Here is a 21,954-nt window from a genome sequence, read left to right on the forward strand (position 1 = left end):
TTCCAAAACTTTTGGTATTAAATGTTTTAAAAAGTAAATAAAATGAAACTACTTTTTACTATCTCCTTACAATCTTTCAAGGAAGAATATGCGTTGAAAGCTTGTTTCCGATTTAAATAAAACAAATATGCTCGTATGTGGTGGTTAAATATTTCACCTCATTTTATTTGGTTGAAATAATTACATCCAGTGAATAATTACCCCTTCCGAAAAAACTCCCTTGGTAAGCATTCCTTCACTTCTGCACACATGCTTTTAAATGGCAAATAGTTGTCAGTTTACTACCCCCAAAACGTTGAACCGCACTAAATCCTAAATCCGTCCGAAAAGTCAAATTATAAACATGAATTGCGGACGATTCGGCTGCAGTGAGTGGCCTCATTAAAGTTATTATCTGGAAGCCGAGCAGACTGTTGGTGAACTTTCTGCTGACACTGTGCGTATGGCCGGGGCAGCCACAACAAAGAGCTGCCAGGGGATTTTAATGTCGAAAAGGGGGCTAGAGCTCGAAATGATTTGGACCGACTGGCGGAATGGAATGGAATGGAAATGTAAATGCACAATAAAGTAGAAGGATTAAGGATTATGTCACAGCCACACATGAATGGAGAAGAAGTGGGTGGATGATACTGATACACAGAGAGACAATGCAGCAAACAATGACAGGAGTGACAAAAATGTTGGCACAGGTTTTTCCTTCAGCATGTTTTACTTTTTCATTCCGGCCAGCATCCTTTATCATCCATCCTCGTGTGGATGATGATGACGGCGATGTGGACATGTGCTTTGTCAAAGGGAAAGACAAAACGATGATATATGTGACACAGCCAGAAGCAAACCCACTCGCACATGCAAAATATTTTGATACTTAAACGTCAGGCAATGCGAAGTGACATTTAATTAGACTGTCCCAAACTGAAGACCAGGTCAAAAACACAACCAAAGATGGCCCCCAAAAAGGGAGCAAACATATTTGAAGTGCCTGGCGCAGACAAAGAGTCGGCTTTTGTATTTGACCTAATCAAATCATAATTCCGGAGACATCCTTTTTGAGAAGTCTCCGCCTTGGAATGCACTTTGGGCACTCTAAACAGAAATGTTTAATTTACCCGCACTGGATTACTTGTTAATCCAGCAGTTTAGTTTTAGTCATTAAAAGGAAATTGACGTGAGGGCTGTCCCTCCTAAATATGCAAATCCTTTGCCCAACATGAAGACGGAGCTTAGGCAACAGATTGTAAAGGGACCGGTCATAAGCCAAAGTAATTGGAAATTAAATTGGGGGATTTCCGTGAGTGGAAGTGACAGCCACGTGACAATCAAAGCCGAAACCCACTCACGACTCACGTACTCATTGCTAGCTTTTTGGATCCGATGGCAGCTCCCCGTTGATGGCCAATAATTGCTTTATCATGGCGGACTGACTGGCGGAGAATATCATTTTACCATTAATAGAGGGTCGGAGGAGAGTCCTGCTCACGCTGAAACGGAAAACTACACAATACACATAGAAATGTGCTGTAATAGGCATAGGAAAAGATTGCTTCGCCTTGTGTGTGGGATGGAGGTCTGTGGTTATGGCATAGAGTAATTTTAATAGGTCATCATATTAAGGGATTCCCGGGCAATTCGTTTGCTTTCTGGTTATGGCCATGGTTGTTATTGCGGAGCGGGGGCGCTTTGTTTGTGTATCGATTGTGTGGCAACGGATGCTGTATGCCACTGCCACCCACTTTCCACCCGGGTTCTCCCCATTTCTCTGCATGGTTATTGGCCATTTGCCCACGCGATGACATGTGCGTTTAATTGCGTTTTACTTATTTGACACAAATTAATATGGCAGGCGTCGTCGCTGGCTCCACCCTTTCCGAATGTCCGTGTCGAATCCACATAAGTATGCTATAATTTCCCCTAAACTCTGTTCTCGGGTAATTAAATATTTCTGCAACACTTGCGGCTGCTCTGCAAGCTAGAGAAGAATACCACTTTGAAACGAAAAGGAAAGGAAAAGGAAAAGGGCAGGAAAAGCAACGAGTTTGCCAAGAGGAAACCCTTCAAGTGGGAAATCTTTTAAAGTTCTGTGGGACTGTGTGCGAGTGGCATCCACCGCATCATAAATCAAATTATGACGACCTGACGAGAGGCGGGAATCAAGACCGAAATGTTATTAAGTGCAACCAAGGGACCAAAGCGAGGGTCCCAGAACTCGGGACCGAGAACGTCGAGCAATCCAAAAACCCTTGACCACTTTCGACTCGCAAGTTTGTTTGAGTATTTTACGTTATTAATATTAATATTATTACAGGAGACGACACAAGTTTTTGTATGTGGCACAGGCCGTGTGTGTACACATAATTATGCAATTTAATGAGTTTTCTCTTTGCTGTCGCAGCCCCCGGCTACTCTACCTTCGGAGAGATATGCCGCCCCGCCCACAACTCCCGCCCCTTTGCTAGGACAGCTGCACATGTGCATAATTAATGTGAAAAATTAATTCTACATAAAGGAGTTTTCGGATGTGCGGGTTGGCCGTGTATGATGGAGAATCAACATTGTTACTGAAAACATTTTCTCACTTTTTGCAGACAAATATAGGGGATAAATATGTGAAATTAAATTAAAATCATTTCCTATTCTTTTTAAAACTAATACCAAAGAAATAGCTTAACAGCAGTTGGTAATTAATATAATATACTAACAGAGAACCTACTATAGTATTTCAGTAGAGTTATGTTTCTTAGGGCTGGAAAAGCCTTTCAGAGCCTTAAAGGCAGATGATACAGGGTATATATATAATAAATGCTTTTTATTTTGCATAGAAAGCAAGTCCAAGTTCTCTCTTAAATTGAAACCAATAAAGTTCGCCAACAGCCTTTTGTAATTAACGAAAAATAAATATACAGGTATAGAACCTACTATAGTATTTCAGAAGAGTTCCGTTTCAAAGGGCTAGAGAAGCCTTGCAGAGATGGGAAAAGTCCACCAGCAGCCAAGGTGAACAGTGTAACGAAAATGTTGTTAAAGGCAGATGACGGCGGCTATGATGATGATGATGCGGTTGACTTTGCCACAACAACGCCGTCGTCGGCAACGACAACTTGACATGGGAGCCGAGGCCGGTGACTAGAAAAGACAGACGGGGTGAAAGCCTCCGTACTGCAGCCTCGTCCGCCTGCCGTTGATGTTGTTCGGAGCCCCTGCCACAGTGCCTTCTTTCATTTTCCCTTGGCTGCCATAAACGGAACGAAAACTCCTCACGACGGCGATGAAATTGACGTATAAAGTCAACGGCGTCAACAAAGTCGCTCCTCGTCTCCCTTTCTCCAGTTTCCATTTCTCCATTTCACCAACCCATCGCTGAACACATGACAGCACTTTTGAGGCATGTGTGTGTCACGTTCAGCATTTAGCATTTATTGTGTCTGTGTGTTTGTTTCCCTGCTTCTTTTTGGGGGATAGCCCAAAATTGAATTGAAAAACTGGCTGAAAGGTGCCTAGGAGAGGTATTCCAGTTATGGGAGCCCCGAAGTAGACTACGGTTATTGTTGCTTCGTTTTATTAAACCATAACTTGCTGCTCCGCTCAGCCACAATTTTGAATTGAATCGAAATGGCTGGGAATGTAAATGAGTTTGAAAACGTGGCCCTTGTCTGGGTTACTCCTATTTGCCAACGCTGATGAAGTTGGCCGGGCAAAGGAGAATGACAGAGGACGGATGAGCAGATTCTTTGTGATTTGTGGCTTTGTTTTTCTCTTGCAGGAAATTAGAAATCTTTTCACACAGCCACATTTCCCATCTCCGCCGTCCTCGCTGTGTGCGTGTGTGTGGAAAGCCAAAGAAAATTAGAAAGCAAACTGGTTTGGCTGCCATTACAGACATTGGCATTTATATGTCGAGTTAATTAAAAGAAAACTAGTTATGCTAGTACTGCTCCTGCTGCTCCTCCCTCCCCTCCGTCAAGAAAAAGTCATTAAAAAGTAGGATCGGAGTCGGAGTCGAAGCCAGAGTTGTCTGTCAGACAGTGCGTATGATTGATAATGAGTTGAGGCCCGGCGAAGGAGGGGCAGGATGAGCTGAAAGGACGGAGCTCTGCTGAGACATCTCCATTTTTCTCCGCTCATCCTGTCTGGGCAATGCGAAGAATGCACACTTCTTGCAGCGGAACTTATTATTTTATTGCACTTGGCTCGGACACTTGTAGCCCCCTTCCTCAGAATCCCCCATTGTGTGCAACCCGAACTGTCATTGTTGTCCTGCCACCTCCTGCTGGGCAACTCCTCCTCCGCCGCCTCCGACCTTCAACTGCGGTGTTCCCCGGTGTGCAACCTCAAGACATCGCTGCGGGCATTCCCCAGTGCCGAGCAATATATATTAACATGGGGAGGATAAACAGACTGGCTTCCAATGGTGGCTCCATTGTCATACATTGAGGTGCAATTTACATATTTCCAGGCCAGTTAGGGAATGGGATATTCACGTGGGTGGACGACAGGATGAAGCTAGCAATGTAATTTCTAATTTACTTTCATCTTTGATGCGGGCAGATGGCTGGTGAAAGGGTTCTGAGAACATAAGTCCTGTAATTATACATTCAAGGCAATTCTGATTTGAGGACCACACCACTTGCCTTCTGACGAAAAGTTCTGCCACCGTTCCTAAGAAAATGGGATCAAAACTCTATTTGAAAAGTCAATTTGCACCTAGTTTGATGCCTTAAAGGACAAGAATATTTCAAGTTTTTAAGAACTATTTTATTCTTTGGTATCTTCTGAGGATAACTATTCCATGTCTGCTCTTCAATTTGCATATACATCGTAGTTGGCCTGACATTAAACACCACTTGCTAGGAGGAGAATAACCTGTGACCTCTGAGTCAGGACATTCAAATTAGGCGTGGCCATAGCCAGGTTTTTCTTCTCTGCCTGTTATCCTGTCAAATGTTAAGTGCAGCAGACTCGGACAAATTATGCGCATTTTTTGGGGAGATTCTAAGCTTCAGAATTGTATTCCGAACCGAGTTCCTGGCTCTTTCTGTCTAGGTGAGCTGGAGCTGAGCCACGTTACATGGGGAATTAGTGCGCATAATTTCATAAACAACTCTGCCATCGGGCATCCCTGGTGCGGAGGGGGGGCGTGGAGCCTAGGGAAATGACAGGAAGCTTTTGGTAGTCATCGCGTTGGTCGCTGCGCAAATATTTCTTGTGCCCCCCGGGAATGATTTTTGCCCGGTGCTGATGCTGCCGGCAACACTCGTATGTACATATCCGAACACATGCAAATGTACACGGGGTACATCGAGTTATGCTGGGAATTTTCGGAAAGGAGGCTGGGAAGGAGCCAGCGAAAATGTGGACGAGTATCTGTACTAAATTGCATATGAAGTGATTTCAAGCGTAAGAAATGCCCCGGCAACAACAACAGCGGGAGTACATCAATATTATATGTACAGATATATTCACGAGTACATGCACAGCGCTTGGTTGGAATATGCGGAAAAACTTGGCGCAGGTTCAAAAAGAAAAAATCGCAAAAATATGGGAAAGAAGAATTTCATATCAAAATTACAAACAGGCCCAGGACAGGGGCCAACTCTCTGCCAGCAGAATGTGGATGATGAACGAGTCCGTCTGGGGACCCTCCCGTCCCCATTGTTGCTGCTCAGTTCAGCCAAAGTGCCGGAAGTCGTGAACTCTGCATGGGAATGTGATTAAATGCATTGCCGGCACTTTGTGCACAAAACTAATTTGGCTAATTTCATGATTTATTGGGCCGAGTGGAAATTTAAACATTCTGAGATGGCAAATTAAATTTTATAAATGAATTTTGAAATGATTTATGCGTGCTGAACTAACCATTTTTGTTTAATCTATCTTTCTCTTTGCAGCCTAGGCACCCAATAAATATACATCTCTAAATGCATCAGCTAAGCAACAGTATTTTTGCTCAACAATAAATTTACGAAAACTCTCAAGGCAAAAAAATAGAAGAAATATTTTGATAGCCGTGATTATTTGTTGCATTTGAATAAAAACCACTGAAGATACGAGCAGCAAAGAGAACGCAGCGAGCTTAAGCCAACAACGTAGTACGACTAGCAAAAGACACCACCAATTTAATTTTATCTAGAAAACCATACAATACCGCAAGCAAAGTAGCCAAAATCTCTATATGTATAGTACGTGTATTGGTCATTTATGATTGATATATAGCAAAGTTATATTTACAAACCCACAACATAACCGGAAGGGGAGCCCAGAAAAGACAGACAAATCCACTGCTGCGATACAGACCGCTGAATACGGTCAGATCCAGATACATTTTCATCTAAACCGAGTTAAGACAAAGGCAGCAAAATAGATACCATGGAAGACAATAACACGAGCAGCAGTGCGGGCGGTGCGTCCATCAAACACGAGGATCCATCGGTGACACTCACAATAAGGCTGATTATGCAAGGAAAGGTGAGTGGAAAATAAAAATATTTCATTAAATTGGTATAACAATTTTAAGGTAAGCTTAAGATGTTTTTTATACAGCAGTTGGTAAAGAAAACAAGGAAGAACGCTATAGTCGAGTACCTCGACTATCAGATACCCGTTACTCAGCTATATGGAGATATGCAAGCAGCAAAGCGAGATTAAAATGCGCCACCTACCGGCGGTATACAGATTTAAGCGTTATGGGCGTTAGAGTGGGCGTGGCAAATTTTTTTTTTGGATCAATCGATAGGTATCGACGAGACCAATACATTTCAGTTAAAATTTTTTATCTAGCATGAAAATTGTGGGCGTCACAGGTTTTCGCGGTTTGTGGGCGTTAAAGTGGGCGTGGCAAACTTTTTTTTGGGTCAATCGATAGGTATTGATGAGAACAATACATTTCAGTTAAAATTTTTATTCTAGCATCAAAACTGTAGGAGCCACAGTTTTGGGCGGTTTGTGGGCGTTAGAGTGGGCGTGGCACTGTGCCGAAACAAACTTGCGCTGCGTAAGAAGCTCAGGAATCTGCACGCCAAATCTCAATAGCCTAGCTCCCATAGTTTCCGAGATCTCAGCGTTCATCCGGACGGACAGACAGACGGACAGACGGACAGACGGACATGGCTAGATCGACTCGGCTAGTGATCCTGATCAAGAATATATATACTTTGTGGGGTCGGAAACGCTTCCTTCTGCCTGTTACATACTTTCCGACGAATCTAGTATACCCTTTTACTCTACGAGTAACGGGTATAATTAGTTGTATCAAAAGTATCTAGTAGATACTATCTACATGAGTAGGAGATTTTTACAAAGTTTGTCGGAGACAACTAAGTATTGACAGATCTGATGATAAACAATCCGTTGGGTCCTCTCCAATTCAGCGAAATCCAATAAAACTGAGCAACTAACTTTAACTCCACCCACTTTGGATAGAGTGCAATTGCCTATTAAAATATGAACGCTTTTATGCACACCATTGAGTTCTGTCATCTTAAATATTTATAGACCCCTTTTTTCAATTCGCACGAAAATCAATAACGCGGATGGGGGCTCAGAACGAGGTGGCAAACAAAAAGCAACCTGGCCAGAACAAACATTAATGAAAAAATTACAAATTAACGCGTGCATTTTGTATGCAAATTAAAATTAAATACGCGCCACGTCACGCATTATTCCATCGCAGTAAAGGTAAATGAAATGGCGCTGTGAGGGGAAATGCGAGGGAGTCAGTGGAATATGTGTGTATATGAATACGATACGTGGAGATATAAATACAGGGCCATAAAAACGAGACGAAGTAAGGCATCGGCTATTAAACAATCATTACGGCTCCCAGATATGAGTCATAAAAAAACAAAACAAATAAAGTACACCAATTTATAAATTGTTTTCATTGCGTACAATAACAAAAGTCGTGCACACACTCGTATCATATTTATGTAAATGCTGTTTGGGGCAACTGACAGGTGAGACCAGCGGCTTGTATCGCATAGCAAATCAGCCTGCGGGACAACGGGTTAAACCAGTCGCAAAAAGATGGCATATATAAACAATTAAATATTTAACATTTGCCTGGGTAAAATTAACCACAAATCGAGGACAGGAGCGCATTGTGTGCGGCTTTAATCAAGGAAAATGTTTTGACAGCAATTTTCCAGCACAAACACCCCGAGGCGGTTCATTTTCAAAGCAAACTATATACAGATTTTATGCTGAAAAAACCAATATGCGAAGCATTCATTTGCCCCAAATAAAGCGATAATAGTTTCATTCAAATATTTTTAATCAATATTTATTAAAGAACATTGATTTTGAGAAATAAATGAAGAGTAAAATGATTAAGTAAACTATTTTTAATGGCCCACGCTTTATGCCACAATAACCCAACATGGATATATGTTTACATTGAACTGCAGCCTCTCTACTTCAGGCAGTGAATCACGGCAGCCGAAGTAGTCAAGATAAAAGCGGCATTACACAAAGAGATAGAAAAACCGACACTAAATAGCTGCTTATTTATTTAATAACAGTCAACAGCCATTAAAAACTATTATTCAACGACATTAGCCACCAACAACCATCCAGAAAAGGCTGTCACGCAAATCCGCAGCGTAGTTGTTGTTTCTCGAGCCGAGTTCAGCTGAGTTAAGATGCGATGCGATGAGGGGCTTGCCACTCGAGAGATGTTGGCCAGAAGACGGGGAGCTGGCAAGACTTCGACTGCCGAGCACGTGTTGAGCTGGCAAAGCTGTCATTTATCTTTTTAGCCCGATTCCCTGAAAAAGCAGATTTGCAGCTTCAGATTTGCCCAGGCATCGATTTAATTATAAATTTGGTCGTTGTTGGGTATTATTTTTAAACCACAAGCAATTGAAAGGCCGAGGCAGGTGCAGATAAGGCGACAAGCCGGTGCAATGAGCAGTGCGGCGAGGGGGCTCTTACATGATGTGTAGTTGAAAATTGGCAAAAAGGCCAGAAATATGTTTAGACGCGACAATTTATGGCCGCAATAGCAGGCAGATAGACAAAGAAAGCAAAATTAAGCCAAAATGGAGAGGGGTGGAGCTTTCTAGCAGAGATATGGTACCTGGTGCGGAATCCCTCCGCCGATCACGGATCTCGTGAATAATTGCGCACTTTTTGGCTTTAGCACAATATGGCAGCGGGAAAGGCGTCCGTGTAGGAATAAATATTGTGTAAATGCAAATTCTGCACATTTTCTGAGATTTTCTTTTTCTTGCCAACGCAAGGATTCGGGCAATAAATTCCCAAGACACTTTTGTACGGCGCCGACAGACTAAGGCTGTCGTTTGTTGTTGCTGGTCTCTTGATCGATAGTTATAGATTAGCATGATTTATGCGATTTTTTCAACAGCCGCGCAGATATGAATAAATTTGACGCGCAATGCAAATCAAGTGGCGAGCAGGAAAAAAGAAACGTCAGCAGCGGCAGATAAACAGCCAACTACTGTCAACTGAGTTGGCATAAAATTGAATTGAACACAAATCTCGACATCCGTATCGATATTGTTTAATTGCCACTAGAAGGTGCGAACGGTATTGGGGTAGGTTGAGATGGGAAAAATCTATCTAGGTTTGTTTAATTTCCCATTAAGGACCATTAATCTGAGATGCATGCAAATTGTTTCACCCCGAGGTTGCAAAAGATAAATTAGGTCTGTATTGCATATTCTGGTATTGACTATTGAAATAAACATTAAAATGTCAGGATGAGTTTAATAATATCGAACGAATGTGCAGGTAACTCAATTCCTTTGTGATTAATCCAACTCATCATTGCGTAAATCTGCAAGCCGATCATAATTGCAATTATTCATTAATGGAAAATTAAATATGTTATCTCTTTGGGCAGATACAGTCAGCGACATAATGTTATGCGCCAGGGAGTGGTGCAAGGCCATCGGCAGATCCGAAAAGTCATTGTTAGCCAGGTGTTTTTGCGTCTCTAATTAACTTTAACTTATTAGTCTCATGCCGAAAGTCGCATTCAGACTCTGAGTCAGAGTCGCCAAGTCGCAGTTGCAGTCGCGTCCAAAGTCGTGATGCAGTTAATTAATTTATGAAAAATGAAAACAGAAACGGGCGAAAAATAAACAACTTTGCCATGCAATCGAGCGGCAGAGGGCGCAAAAACACCTTTTTCTTTTGTTTTGGGCCCCTGCAGTTGGGTTTTTTTCACCTTTTTATTTCTTGGCAGCCATCCGCAAATTGCATAGAAAAGAAACCGAAATGTGGGTTGCTCTCTCGCCTAAAATTGTCAGGGCAGTAGACAGAGATATTTGTTGCAGTTGTTCTTATTTTTGAATCATGCATTTTTAATTAGTGAAATTGCACGACGTCGACGACGGCACCTTTATGCGAATTTTCATCACAGTCTGCCACATTTCCCGAGCACTTGTCTAATTTTAATGAACTATTTTTCGAGGCGTCCGACTTTAGGGCATGGTTGTGCAATGGATTCGAGGGGTGTGGAAATGGGTTGCACTCAACCAAGTATTCCCGATGACGTTTTCGGTGTTTATTAGTTGGCTTATGCCCTTCCAATTCAATTACTTAGAATTCCATACCCTCCAGAGGGCTTTTCGGTGGCCCTCCGCCTGCAGGAGACATTTCTCATTCGTCCGTGCGTTGTTTTCGTTATTTAATCAAATTAAAAATTTGCCACTTGCTGCGTGGCATGGCCCTGTCCTGCATCTGGCCCTGGCAAATTGTAAATAATTTAATTGTACCATTTTTTGCTTTTCGCCTGCCAGCAGCAGCGGCAACAACAACGGCCAAAAATACGAAATAAAAGTTTGCAGGGCGACAAATGCGCTGCATGATTTATTGGATGGGATGGGGAAGGGGGAGGGGTGGAGGGGCGGCACATGTGTGCCACAGCAGGCCATATGTGAGCACCCCGCCCCCTCTGTCAGATTGCATTTTCCAGCATTTGTGGCAAGTTTTTCTTGCATTTTTCCTTTGCCGAGCAGCTCCCATAAATGGTTCTCACGGTTTCGCAATTGCTGTCGGAGATTTTTTGCCGCTGATGCTGTTGTTAGTGCGGCTGCTGTTTTCTTTGTTGCTGCAATTCACTTATTTTTGTACAATTTTCAACGCCATTACAACGCCACACATTAAAACCGAAATCCGCAAAAGATCGGAAAAGGGGAAAAACATGAAACAAGTCATGCTGCTCGAACTTTTTTGGGTTGTTGTCTGAGCTGAAGCCAAAGCCGCGTTCGTTTTCTTTTCTCTTTTCTCCGGCTTTTAACCGTCTGCTCCACTAACATCAAAAACTCTTTGCCCCAACCCCCCCATCGAGCCGCCTCTATTGTGGCCCACAATTAGCGTTGTCCATTCTTTGGACCTCGTCTTTAATGCGTTTTCAGTTATTGTTTGTCTTTTTCCCCTGATGGCCATTGTTATTGTCATAATCTCCAGTCCATGTTTCGTCTTATAGTGATAAATGGAACTAGCCAAATTTTGCGCTTGGCTGGATATTGTGTGGGAAAATACAATGGATGTGCACAAGCACTTTAAGATGGGTTTGCTGATCTAAATTTCATGATTATGCAACCAAATAACCGGCCTGGAGCAGCTCCTTTCTCGGAATATTTGAAACTGCATTAAAAGTGAAGGTGCATTGTTATTTGATAGTTAGTTCTTAAAGTTTTCTACAGGTTAGTTGGAATATATTCAATATCTTTGATTTACAAAAATTTTTCAAAGGTTTCCCGTGATCCTTCCTCTTCCGTTTTCATCCAGGTTCTGAGTGACATTTCTTGAATAACTCATTTTTCAATCCTGTTCAACGATTTTCACCCTACATTGTTGTTTCAAGGCTTATATTTACTAAGGACCAGCCGATTTGCAGTAATCCCTTGTGAAAAACAAAACGAAATCAATAACAACGAACAATCAAACTTATTTCCTGACCACAGAACGGAATGTTGGCATTCTGAAGCGGCTGCCTGCATGTCAACTTTTCCTATGCATATTTTATGCAAGCAACCCAACCGAACAAGCTGGGTGGACCGAGCCCAAAACATTCGACAAAAGGCAGTCGAAATGTTCCAGCTGGACCGCAAAGTGTTTTTTGCATTCGAAAATCGCACGCATGTGGAAATCGGAAAATGCGAAAATGCGAAAATGCCAAATGCGATTGTTCATTGTTGCAGGAGTTGTGTGGAGGAATGCTGTGAATTTAATTGCCGGCAGGGAGCGCAGCAGGGGATCGGATGGGTGGGCGCAGTGGGCAAAGGCCAAATCAATGCATTGAAGTGAAAGTCCCGATTTTCGCTCGATTCACAGTAATGAAACGGCGGGGGATTTTGAACGGCGGAGGGATCGAGCAATGTCAGGCAGATCCGATTTATGCAAATGGCGCAAACTTCTGAGCGGAACTGAACCGGCTCGCAATCGCAACGAGATAATTGAATGGAGCAGCGGGTGGCTGGTCGGCTGAAGGGAACTGCGCTGGACATCGGAGCGGCTTCTGGCCACATTATTAATGATGATGAGGCCTAGGCGCTGATGAGCAGCCATCAACCTGAATGGTTATGAGGCCCCGAAAGTGCGTAGTCTCTAGGCCGCCCCGCACTTAGATACCACTTACGCAGATACAATTTATATCTGCCAAGTCTGTGGCGGCAAAGCTGTCCTATAAATTACACTGGTCGCCGAGAAATTCGTCTATGAGTGCAGACAGGCGTAAAAACGCATCTGAGGCAACGTTCGCCGCCGTTCGACGATAATTACGCCAATAATTATGCCCATTCGCTCTGACATTTGTGTACAATAAATATCTATGCAACCGAATAAGCTGGCCTGCATCTATTTCGCTCTCGTGGGCACAAATGTTCTGGCGAAGAGTGGCCAGAATGCAAGCACCGCATAAAATTCGGATGGCCGGGGGCAGATTTCCCTCGCACATTGTTTTGCCCAGTTTGCATTTCGTCTGGCAAGCTGCCCGACCCAAGATGTATTTGTTGGGCTCTGGGTGCGCTCTTTCGGTCTGGCACAATGGATTGCTGCACTTTGGATTTGTGAAGGTTGTTCTATGGTTTATGGCCGGCAAATTGAATGGCTGTGAGTGGCAACATTTAAACATGGCCAAATAAATTGTTTCAATTCTACATTATACGTAGGAACGGGGTTGGGTATCCTTGGAGAATGGAGAACTATTTTAAAAACATATCTCAAACTGTGGGGATGAGTTCCAAATTGCATTAAAATAAAGTCATATCTTAAGGTACCAACTAAGAAATTTAATGCACTTGAAAAACATATCTCAAACTGTAGGGATAAGTGCCAAATTGCATTAAAATAAAGTCATATCTTAAGGTACCAACTAAGAAATTTAATGCATTTGAAAAACATATCTCAAACTGTGGGGATGAGTTCCAAATTGCATTAAAATAAAGTCATATCTTAAGGTACCAACTAAGAAATTTAATGCACTTGAAAAACATATCTCAAACTGTAGGGATAAGTGCCAAATTGCATTAAAATAAAGTCATATCTTAAGGTACCAACTAAGAAACTTAATGCATTTCCGTTGACAAGTTTATGGGGACTACTAAAAATATTATCTGTTTTGTCTGGATTTAAATTTAAATTTAAGTTCTTCCTATTATAAATTTTTATCGCACTTAACAATAGTTTAAGTAAATGCTTCAGACGGGCGGAAGTTCATTGGCTTTATTTTAATGATGGATGAATAAGTTCCTTATAGAAAATGAGTGATATATTGATTACCCCACTAGGGGGCGATACAAATGGTAAGGTAAAACCATTCCCTCTTTACTTTTCCTCCCTGTCTGCTCTGCGCTTTCATTTTTCGCAATGGTTTTTTCTTGTTAAAAACTCAGTTACTGGCTGTGGCAGTGCTGATATTTACAATCAATTAAAACGCGTAAAACGCGCTGGCCGCAAATTTCATTACGTGCGACAGTTCGCAGCGCCGACAGGCGACTGACTGTGAAAGGGAAATGGGTTCGCCTCGGGCTGGGTTTGGGTTTTCTGGTTGCCACTGTGGGTGATGCGGGGTGTGGCGCGTGTGAATTGCTTTTTGTGGCAATTAAATATGCAAAAGTAGTTACACACACACACACGATGCCTCCCTGTGCTGTATGCTCCGGCATAATATCACTTAATATTTAATCAAATTTGAGCATCGTCTCTGACAGTGTCAGGCAAAAGAAAAAGCCGAAACTCGCTTAAAGTGTTTTCGATGTCCGCAGAGGGTGGCAAGTTGATGGCCTCGAGCAAGATACATCTTAAGAGCATTTATAAGTTACTTTGCAACATGTTTTCCAACTATAATGCTAAACACATTTTCCGTATTCTGTTTCTTTGCAGGAAGTTGGTAGTATTATTGGTAAAAAGGGTGAAATTGTCAACAGATTTCGTGAAGAGGTAAGGCTACTCATCCCTAAAACATAAACATACCCCGGGTTAATTCTGTTATTCCTCCTCAGTCTGGTGCCAAAATCAACATTTCGGACGGCTCATGCCCGGAACGTATTGTGACTGTGTCTGGTACAACTAACGCAATCTTTTCGGCATTTACGCTCATTACAAAGAAGTTCGAAGAGGTATGTGTGCGGTACAACTGGCCAGTCCCCGTTTAATCACCCCAGGACCCAAACGTTTCCGGTTCACATTACTAACTTCTGACCCGTTTCAGTGGTGCTCGCAGTTCAATGATGTAGGCAAAGTTGGCAAAACTCAAATACCCATTCGATTGATTGTGCCCGCCAGTCAATGTGGATCGTTAATTGGTAAGCGGACTGCAGTTAAGCACAGTCATCAATTCTAATGCTATTTATTTGCACTCGGGGCAGGCAAGAGTGGTTCAAAGATCAAGGAGATTCGCCAGACCACAGGCTGCTCCATCCAGGTGGCCAGTGAAATGCTGCCCAATTCGACAGAGCGGGCGGTTACCTTGAGCGGCAGTGCCGAGCAGATCACCCAGTGCATCTATCAGATATGTCTTGTCATGTTGGAGGTGAGTCTTCTGTCCTTTATAAACAAACTTCTCTAATAAAATACTACGTTATCATTGATATCGTACGTGTTCTTGTTGGAAAAGTCAGTTTGCATCCAGTATCGCTTGAGATTAACTAATAATCTATTTTCTGAACAGTCCCCGCCACGCGGTGCTACCATCCCGTACCGACCAAAACCGCAGGTGACTGGCCCCGTCATTCTGGCCAATGGACAGGCATTCACCATTCAAGGAAACTACGCAGTGCCCACACAAGAGGTATGTAGGTGGACCGTCTGGCCGATTTCTCACCCAGAAAACCAGGCTAAACGTGTTGTTAAGATCAGTGAACAGTGTTGTGTACTCTATTGCCAGCCACTGCAGCTATATCTCTCGCTCTGTCTCTATCTTAACCGACCCCACATAAGTCCAGCTAAACAATTTTGTACTCTTTGATTTTGCCCCGACCTAGCCCAACTATCTTTTTGGTTATTGCGCGTCTTCACTTTCTGTTTATCCTCTTAATATTTCTTAAGTTCATGTCACTCTATTTCTCTGTCTATACTTCTATATCTTGTGTTCTGCCGATAATCCAGATCCCCTTGCTCGACTCTATCGACCCCGATTATAATTTGCAACACCGTCCACGAGTCCCTCCCCTCTTTCTCCGTAAACTCTTCACTTGGAGACCCCTGATAGCTGTCCAGAGAAGAACCTACTACGATTTGTGTCCCGTTTTTGACCCTTCTGAACCCAACCTCTCAATCTACTGTACCGATTACCGATTACCGATTACCGAATCCGAACCGATACCGATTACCGCTCCCCTATCGTCGTACCCATGAGATTCATCTATTTTCAAGTCCAAGTGGTGACCCCGATCAGTGAACTAATGTGTTAACAAACTTTACAGCCATCGAATCGACGATAATAATTAACGAAACAATTTTAAAATAAACTTTAAATATGTATTTTTGTTTTGTTTTTAGTTTCTTTTGCACTCTCTTCTCTCAGGTTAAGAGCGTGTGGCTGCGAGGAGAGTGCGTGCGCGATCGGTCTCTCTCTCAGTCTGCCCCGGCACCTGTCTCTGTCTCACTGCGAGAGTCTCCGGGAATCTTCGATCTCCGAGAATCGAATCCGCAGCATCCTGAGGGGAGAATCGTTGGGTTTCTTCCGCCTCAGAGAAAAGTGTTGAAGGCGTGGCGAGGCGAGGCGAGTGAGTTCGTGTGAAAGAAAGAAAGGCTCGCGGGGAGCGGGGGCTAGAACTCTCTCTCTTCACTCTCTGCTCAGTCTCTCTGTGTCTCTAAGTTCTGTTCTGAAGAGGGCTCGCTGGCAGCGTGTGTGAAGAAGTATGTTCAAACTACACTAGTCCACCTGTCTCTCCAAAACCCATCTACATACATATATCCGCCATATCTATCCAGCCCAAAAGTAAACATCTATTAATCAAATACCTCGACACAACAAGATCCACAAAATGTTAAACTCCTCCTTGAGCGCCAGCTAACTATAATTCAACACCCCTCTATATATATCTATATACACTTATTTGCCAACGTCCTGCGTTCTTTCGACATCTCTCCTGATTTTTGTGTAGTACCGTCACTGAAATTTAGCTTTTCGTACAACGGATAAATCCAATCAACGAAGCTAACCACATAAATAATTAAAAAAGCAGCAGACATATTTAGATGCGTTTTTACCAGAACAACAATGCAATTAGCAATTATAACAACAGCACACTGTGCCAATACCATCCTGCCCGAGCCCTCCATCTCACACACTCTAAATACTCTCTCGCCACTCTCTCTATCCGTATCAATAAATATTGTTTATAACTCTGTTAAAAATCCCATACCAAAATTGAATTTTGTGCTCTACAGAACCACAGGAAACAGCAAACAGCACACAACAGCAAAACAAACAGCAAACTAATTCTATTCAATCCAATTCAGCCTCCAGTACAGTCAGTCCAGTACAGTACAGTACAGCACAGTAAAGTTCAGTTCAGTTCTCCGCCCTTCAGAGCCCCCCTCGCCAGCCATTGCCCCAACGAAAAATAAAAGTTTCTCAAAACTAAAACAGACAAAGTTTTTGTTGTCACATCAAATTCAATTAATGTCCAGAAAAAATTTAATAAATCAAAAACTAGTTGTACCATCCATTGCGATCTCTCTCTGTCTCTCTCCCACAAATCGCTCTCTCTCACTCTCTCCTGGTCCTGGTTATTGTCGGTGTTGGTTTACAATTCGTTAGCCCAATGCAGCGTGTAGTGTATTAAACCCCACAGTTGTCAATTTGCTCACAATGGGTACAGTTTGCAGGGTTAACTTTTAGAGCTGCGGTAAAAATGTATTTTTATATAAAGGAAAACCGATGTTAGAGTACCCAATGTGACTTTGATTTGCCATGGCAGTAAAGTCAGTCTGTTGGCAACTGTACCTCAACCTGCGCTAAACTGTCGGCATTGGTCCCGCATTCTAAGAGTCCTTCATAATGTTGTATGCCCCCAAACCCTTGGTTCCCTCGAGCCCTGAATCCGCCCCACTCGAAAACAAAGTAAAGCCCCCTTCTCTGTCCCTCCTCTTAGATGTCATCATTTGTTTCTAGTATTTCATCCAACCGATATCATTTATACTTTGTTCTGCGTTGCAACGAACCCCGTTGAGAAACCCCGCCCTCACACCAGAAATTTGCACACACGTCTCGAAAGCTTTCTCCAAGAGTTTCTCTAGCGATACGTCTATATTTAAACATGTATCTGATAAGCTTACATCTCTCCATAGCAACTACAAAGTTAAGATCTTAATCAACTTGCTTTGAAAGACATTTTACTTGTGGTAAACAATTTTCGTTCTTCTACTTTTCTTTCTTCCTTGGCCACATATTTTGAACCGCATAAATGAAAAATACACTAAAACAAAATTGTAACTCCACACACGCACACCAAACACACACAACCGTAATGATCAATCAATCAATCAATCGAACGTAGACCTGTCCAGTATTTCCACTTGCCCTGGCTACCGGCGGTCTACATGCTGGTATCTCAGGCTTGGCGGATCCTTTGTTAAAGGGGGCACATTTACAAGGAGCGATACCAGCACACCACCATCACCTACAGCAAATGCCCGATGTGAGTTTTTAGCTATCGATGCGATTCGGTTCAAGAACATGAATACCTCCACCAGACTCTTGAAAGAAACTGTACTCGTTTAACCAATATAATCAAACGCAACATGACCCGAGAATCCAACTCCGCCTGGCAGAGCATGATGATGTACCGTCCCCCGACACCTGCCTGCACTCCCATGCATCAGACTGTAAAACACTCAGAAAAAATTGTTCATTTCCTCTTAAAATATTCTTGAGTTTAGAACATGAACATTGCTTAAAAGTATAACTGTTAGAAAAAACGAAATGAGGTTCTCTTTGGGCCAAATACCATTCCCAATAAAATTATAAAATTACATTTTAAAGAACAAACGGAAAAAACCCCTTAACATTGTACTAAAATTGCTATGGTTACCCGAATTTTTACATTGAACTGGGTTAGTTGGTTAGCCTAAGAAATCTTCAAGTATTTTTAAAGGTGTACCAACCAAATACATTAATTTTGATGTCAAATAAATTTTAAAATAGTTTACTAAACACTTAGATTGGTGGTTGAAATAAACTTTAGAAACATAAATATTTTCAAAATTTATGAATAAAATACTATGTATAAAAATACTTTTTTCTGAGTGTAGATAGTTGTGTTCGTATGTTGCTGTTGTATTTCTACCCGCCGTAGCAACCTCCTGAGTAGCCCCAAGTTCCGGTTTTTGTAGCTTGTATACCCAGTTTACTACCTTTGGCATTTCTTTTACGATCCCCCGTCGGCGCAACCGTTGGCCGCATTTCAATGACATTAGCATTGGGCCAACTGCAGCTCCTGGTCCGAGTCCAGGTCCCCGAAGTCGTTGCCGCCACAAAGTCGGTGGCCGAAGTCACACTAAAAATCAGACCAAGGGGACTTGGAATCCGAGGACTAAAGCAAACCCTTTATCCCAGCCAGAAGTCATCAAAAAATGCACTTTATCGCCCACCCCCCTCTCTTTCCCCCAAAGCTAAAGTTTTTCGTAGTTTTGGAAAATTGTTTCAACTTGTTTTCTATATGTATCTGTGTGTTTGCCTCTATGTATGTGTTGTGTGCGCTTGGCAGAAGTGTTTGTTAATATGCCAACACACACAAGTTTTATGACAGTTTTTCCTAGATAATCCATTGTAGCTTCCCCTACCCGACCCTCTCTCTCTGTCACTGAACTTTTTATTGAGTTGCAATTCATTTTTGGGTCATAAAATATTTCCATAGCGCATGTTTTATTTGTTTCATTTGAAATTCGTATTGCATTTTGATAAATATTTCAGTTCTTGTTTCCTAAGCTCTCACACAAACACACGGTTATGCAACCCCCCACCCAGACACACACAAACAGAGATGCATCTCCCCCACTTACACAAGCTCACAGAAATAAAAGCACACAAAGCATTTCAATATTGTATGATTTATTTCAGATTCTCTCTATCCCTTTTTTGTGTCCCTTTCTAGAGTATCATGTGCCACCATTTCCCTCTTCCCCCTTAGCTGCATTCAGATGCAATTATTCGAAACATATTTGCAAGTGTTGCATTTGATTTGATTAATTTATAGAGCGCGTGCATAGTTCCCGTTTTCCGACCCCAAGTCACCCCCATAGCCCCCATTTCTTCACCCTTTCGAGTCCTAGTTTACATGCACATGTGTGCGTGTGTGTCAGTGTGTGTATGTTATTTGCTGTAGGTGTTATTGGTGAAAAGAGGAAGACAAAAATACTTCAGAATGCATTGAATGTTGCCTCAAGGAAGGGCCACCTAGCCCAGATTTAGGAAAACATTAAAAGGATATAATTTACAAAAGCATTAGCATACTTTTTGGAGTAGACTCAAGTACGAACATCAAAGATATTTTAATGCAGTCCCGAGTCCTTGTGGATTAAGTTAGTTATTTGAGAAGAACTCAGCTTAAGCTTCCCCTAGGTGTACCCCCTGTAAATCTATTCAATGTGTCAACTTTCTCTCTTTCTCTTTCTCCCTCTCCATCCATCTATCTGTCTCTGTACCTATATATTTTGTAAAGACAACCTGTAAATTGTGTAGAACCAAAGTAACACAGAAAATAAAAACGTTAGACAGGGGAGACACCCGATTCATACACATCAGCTACACTGCACAAAAATACTTACACACACTCATTGCCGAACCCCTGGCTCCATGTACAAAGAGAATTACGATCCCCACCACAATCCACTCGATGGTGTATGTAAAAAGAGCTAAAGATGGAGTATAATCTTGTATCCCGTTTGCTTTTGCCCATTGCATTCTGTTCTTGTAACTATTTGTTTGATGCTTTTGCGTTTCCGTTTCAATCCCTGTTTCCGTTTCCGTTCCAACCGTTCCGTTCCCTTTTGTTATGTTCCATCTGCGTTACCTGTTACTGGAGTTGACGCGCGTTGTGTTGTGATCTTGTGATCTCCCCCTCCCCCCAAAAACAGACCCCGGCCCCCAGATAAATAGATGATAATTAACCCAACTGTATACATACACACACACACCTTAACCCACGAAGCCCCTGAGCCCCAAAGAAGGCGGTGAAACATGAATCTAATCCAATCTAATGCGTTTCGTCCTTTCGTCCCGCTCTGCGAACAGGTGGCCAAGAACCCGCTGGCCAGTCTGGCTGCCTTAGGCCTGGCTGGGATGAATCCGGCCAGCACTGGGGGCATCAACCACACAGGTGAGTTGAGCGCTTCTGCGGCCAGATGCCAGACAGATTTCCAATCTAATCTAGGCTCTGCCCCAGCAGCCTTGGCTGCACTGGCCGGGTCGCAACTGCGTACAGCGAATCCCGCGAACCGAGCCCAGCAGCAGCAGCACGAGATGACCGTCTCAAACGACCTGATCGGCTGCATCATCGGCAAGGGTGGCACCAAGATCGCCGAGATTCGCCAGATCTCCGGCGCCATGATCCGGATCTCCAACTGCGAGGAGCGCGAGGGCGGCAACACCGACCGGACCATCACCATCAGCGGCAATCCGGACTCGGTGGCTCTGGCCCAATACTTAATCAATATGAGGTGAGTGCATCGATCTTGAGCAGCTTCTCATCAGCTATCTCTCTGTATGTGTGAGCGTTTGTTGCGTGTGTTGTTGTCTAACATCAATTTTGTCGAATTGACTTGCTAATTGACAAAAAGAAAGAACGAAGGTATAAGGAGGTCGTCGGTCGTAGGTCGTAGGTCAACTCTCAGTCGCGGAGTGGCGGTGCGTTCAAATGTCTAGACCATGACGAGGCCCCGGGAGGTGGGTGGTTGGGTTGGATGGGTTATAAGGTGAAAAGGTGAAAAGGTGAAGCGGGAGGGTCACTGTCAGGGGACTAACACGATTCCGTACGTAGCCTAAGCCACACACATGTCCTAGCCTGTAAGTCGTAAGCCCGGCAATGCCAAAACTAGCACCACAAATCGTATAATTTTCCACCCTCACACCCCTAGAGCTTAGTTCGCATCGAACGCTAGCCTAACCAAATGTTCTAGCTAATAGAAACTATAAATATCTAACTGTATAAACCTAGCATCTAGTCTTACCAACCATGTATAATATAAAAGTTCAGCAGGCCCCGGCCGAATCCGAGGATGAGCAGGAGGCGGATGATTATGAGGATGATGAGGCCAGCACCGAATTAATCTACGCATCGCACACTTTTCACACAACTGAAAATGACAATCAAAAAGAAACTGGACCTGATCCAATTGGTACTTCAAACTGCAGTTCAACTCCAAAACGATCCAAAACCTCACTCCCCGTCCAAAAATCAAACCGACCCAGCCGAATCCCACCACCACCTAGTTCATCCTCCAAATCAAACAAACTCTTTCGGTCCATGCCTCCCCATAAAAACA

At 42.9% G+C, this 21,954-nt stretch overlaps 1 protein-coding gene across 21 annotated transcripts in view; it reads left to right on the forward strand.

Annotated features, from left to right (window-relative positions):
- Window positions 1-21,954, forward strand: part of mub (poly(rC)-binding protein mub) — a 50,573-nt gene that overhangs the window by 24,168 nt on the left and 4,451 nt on the right. For 3 of the 21 annotated variants that reach the window (XM_070996286.1, XM_036815494.3, XM_065864765.2), the window contains 8 exons: window positions 5,886-6,462; window positions 14,347-14,403; window positions 14,466-14,582; window positions 14,675-14,768; window positions 14,832-14,995; window positions 15,134-15,253; window positions 17,970-18,110; window positions 20,705-21,129. In XM_070996286.1, the coding sequence (XP_070852387.1) occupies window positions 6,364-6,462; window positions 14,347-14,403; window positions 14,466-14,582; window positions 14,675-14,768; window positions 14,832-14,995; window positions 15,134-15,253; window positions 17,970-18,110; window positions 20,705-21,129 (1,217 nt within the window). In that variant the 5' untranslated portion in view covers window positions 5,886-6,363. The remainder of the gene's footprint in view (window positions 1-5,885; window positions 6,463-14,346; window positions 14,404-14,465; window positions 14,583-14,674; window positions 14,769-14,831; window positions 14,996-15,133; window positions 15,254-17,969; window positions 18,111-20,704; window positions 21,130-21,954) is intronic. The other 18 variants (XM_065864754.2, XM_065864766.2, XM_065864761.2 and 15 more) reach the window with 14 other exon arrangements.

This window comes from Drosophila suzukii, chromosome 3 (genome assembly GCF_043229965.1).
Source record: "Drosophila suzukii chromosome 3, CBGP_Dsuzu_IsoJpt1.0, whole genome shotgun sequence".
Classification (NCBI taxonomy): Eukaryota; Metazoa; Arthropoda; class Insecta; order Diptera; family Drosophilidae; genus Drosophila; species Drosophila suzukii.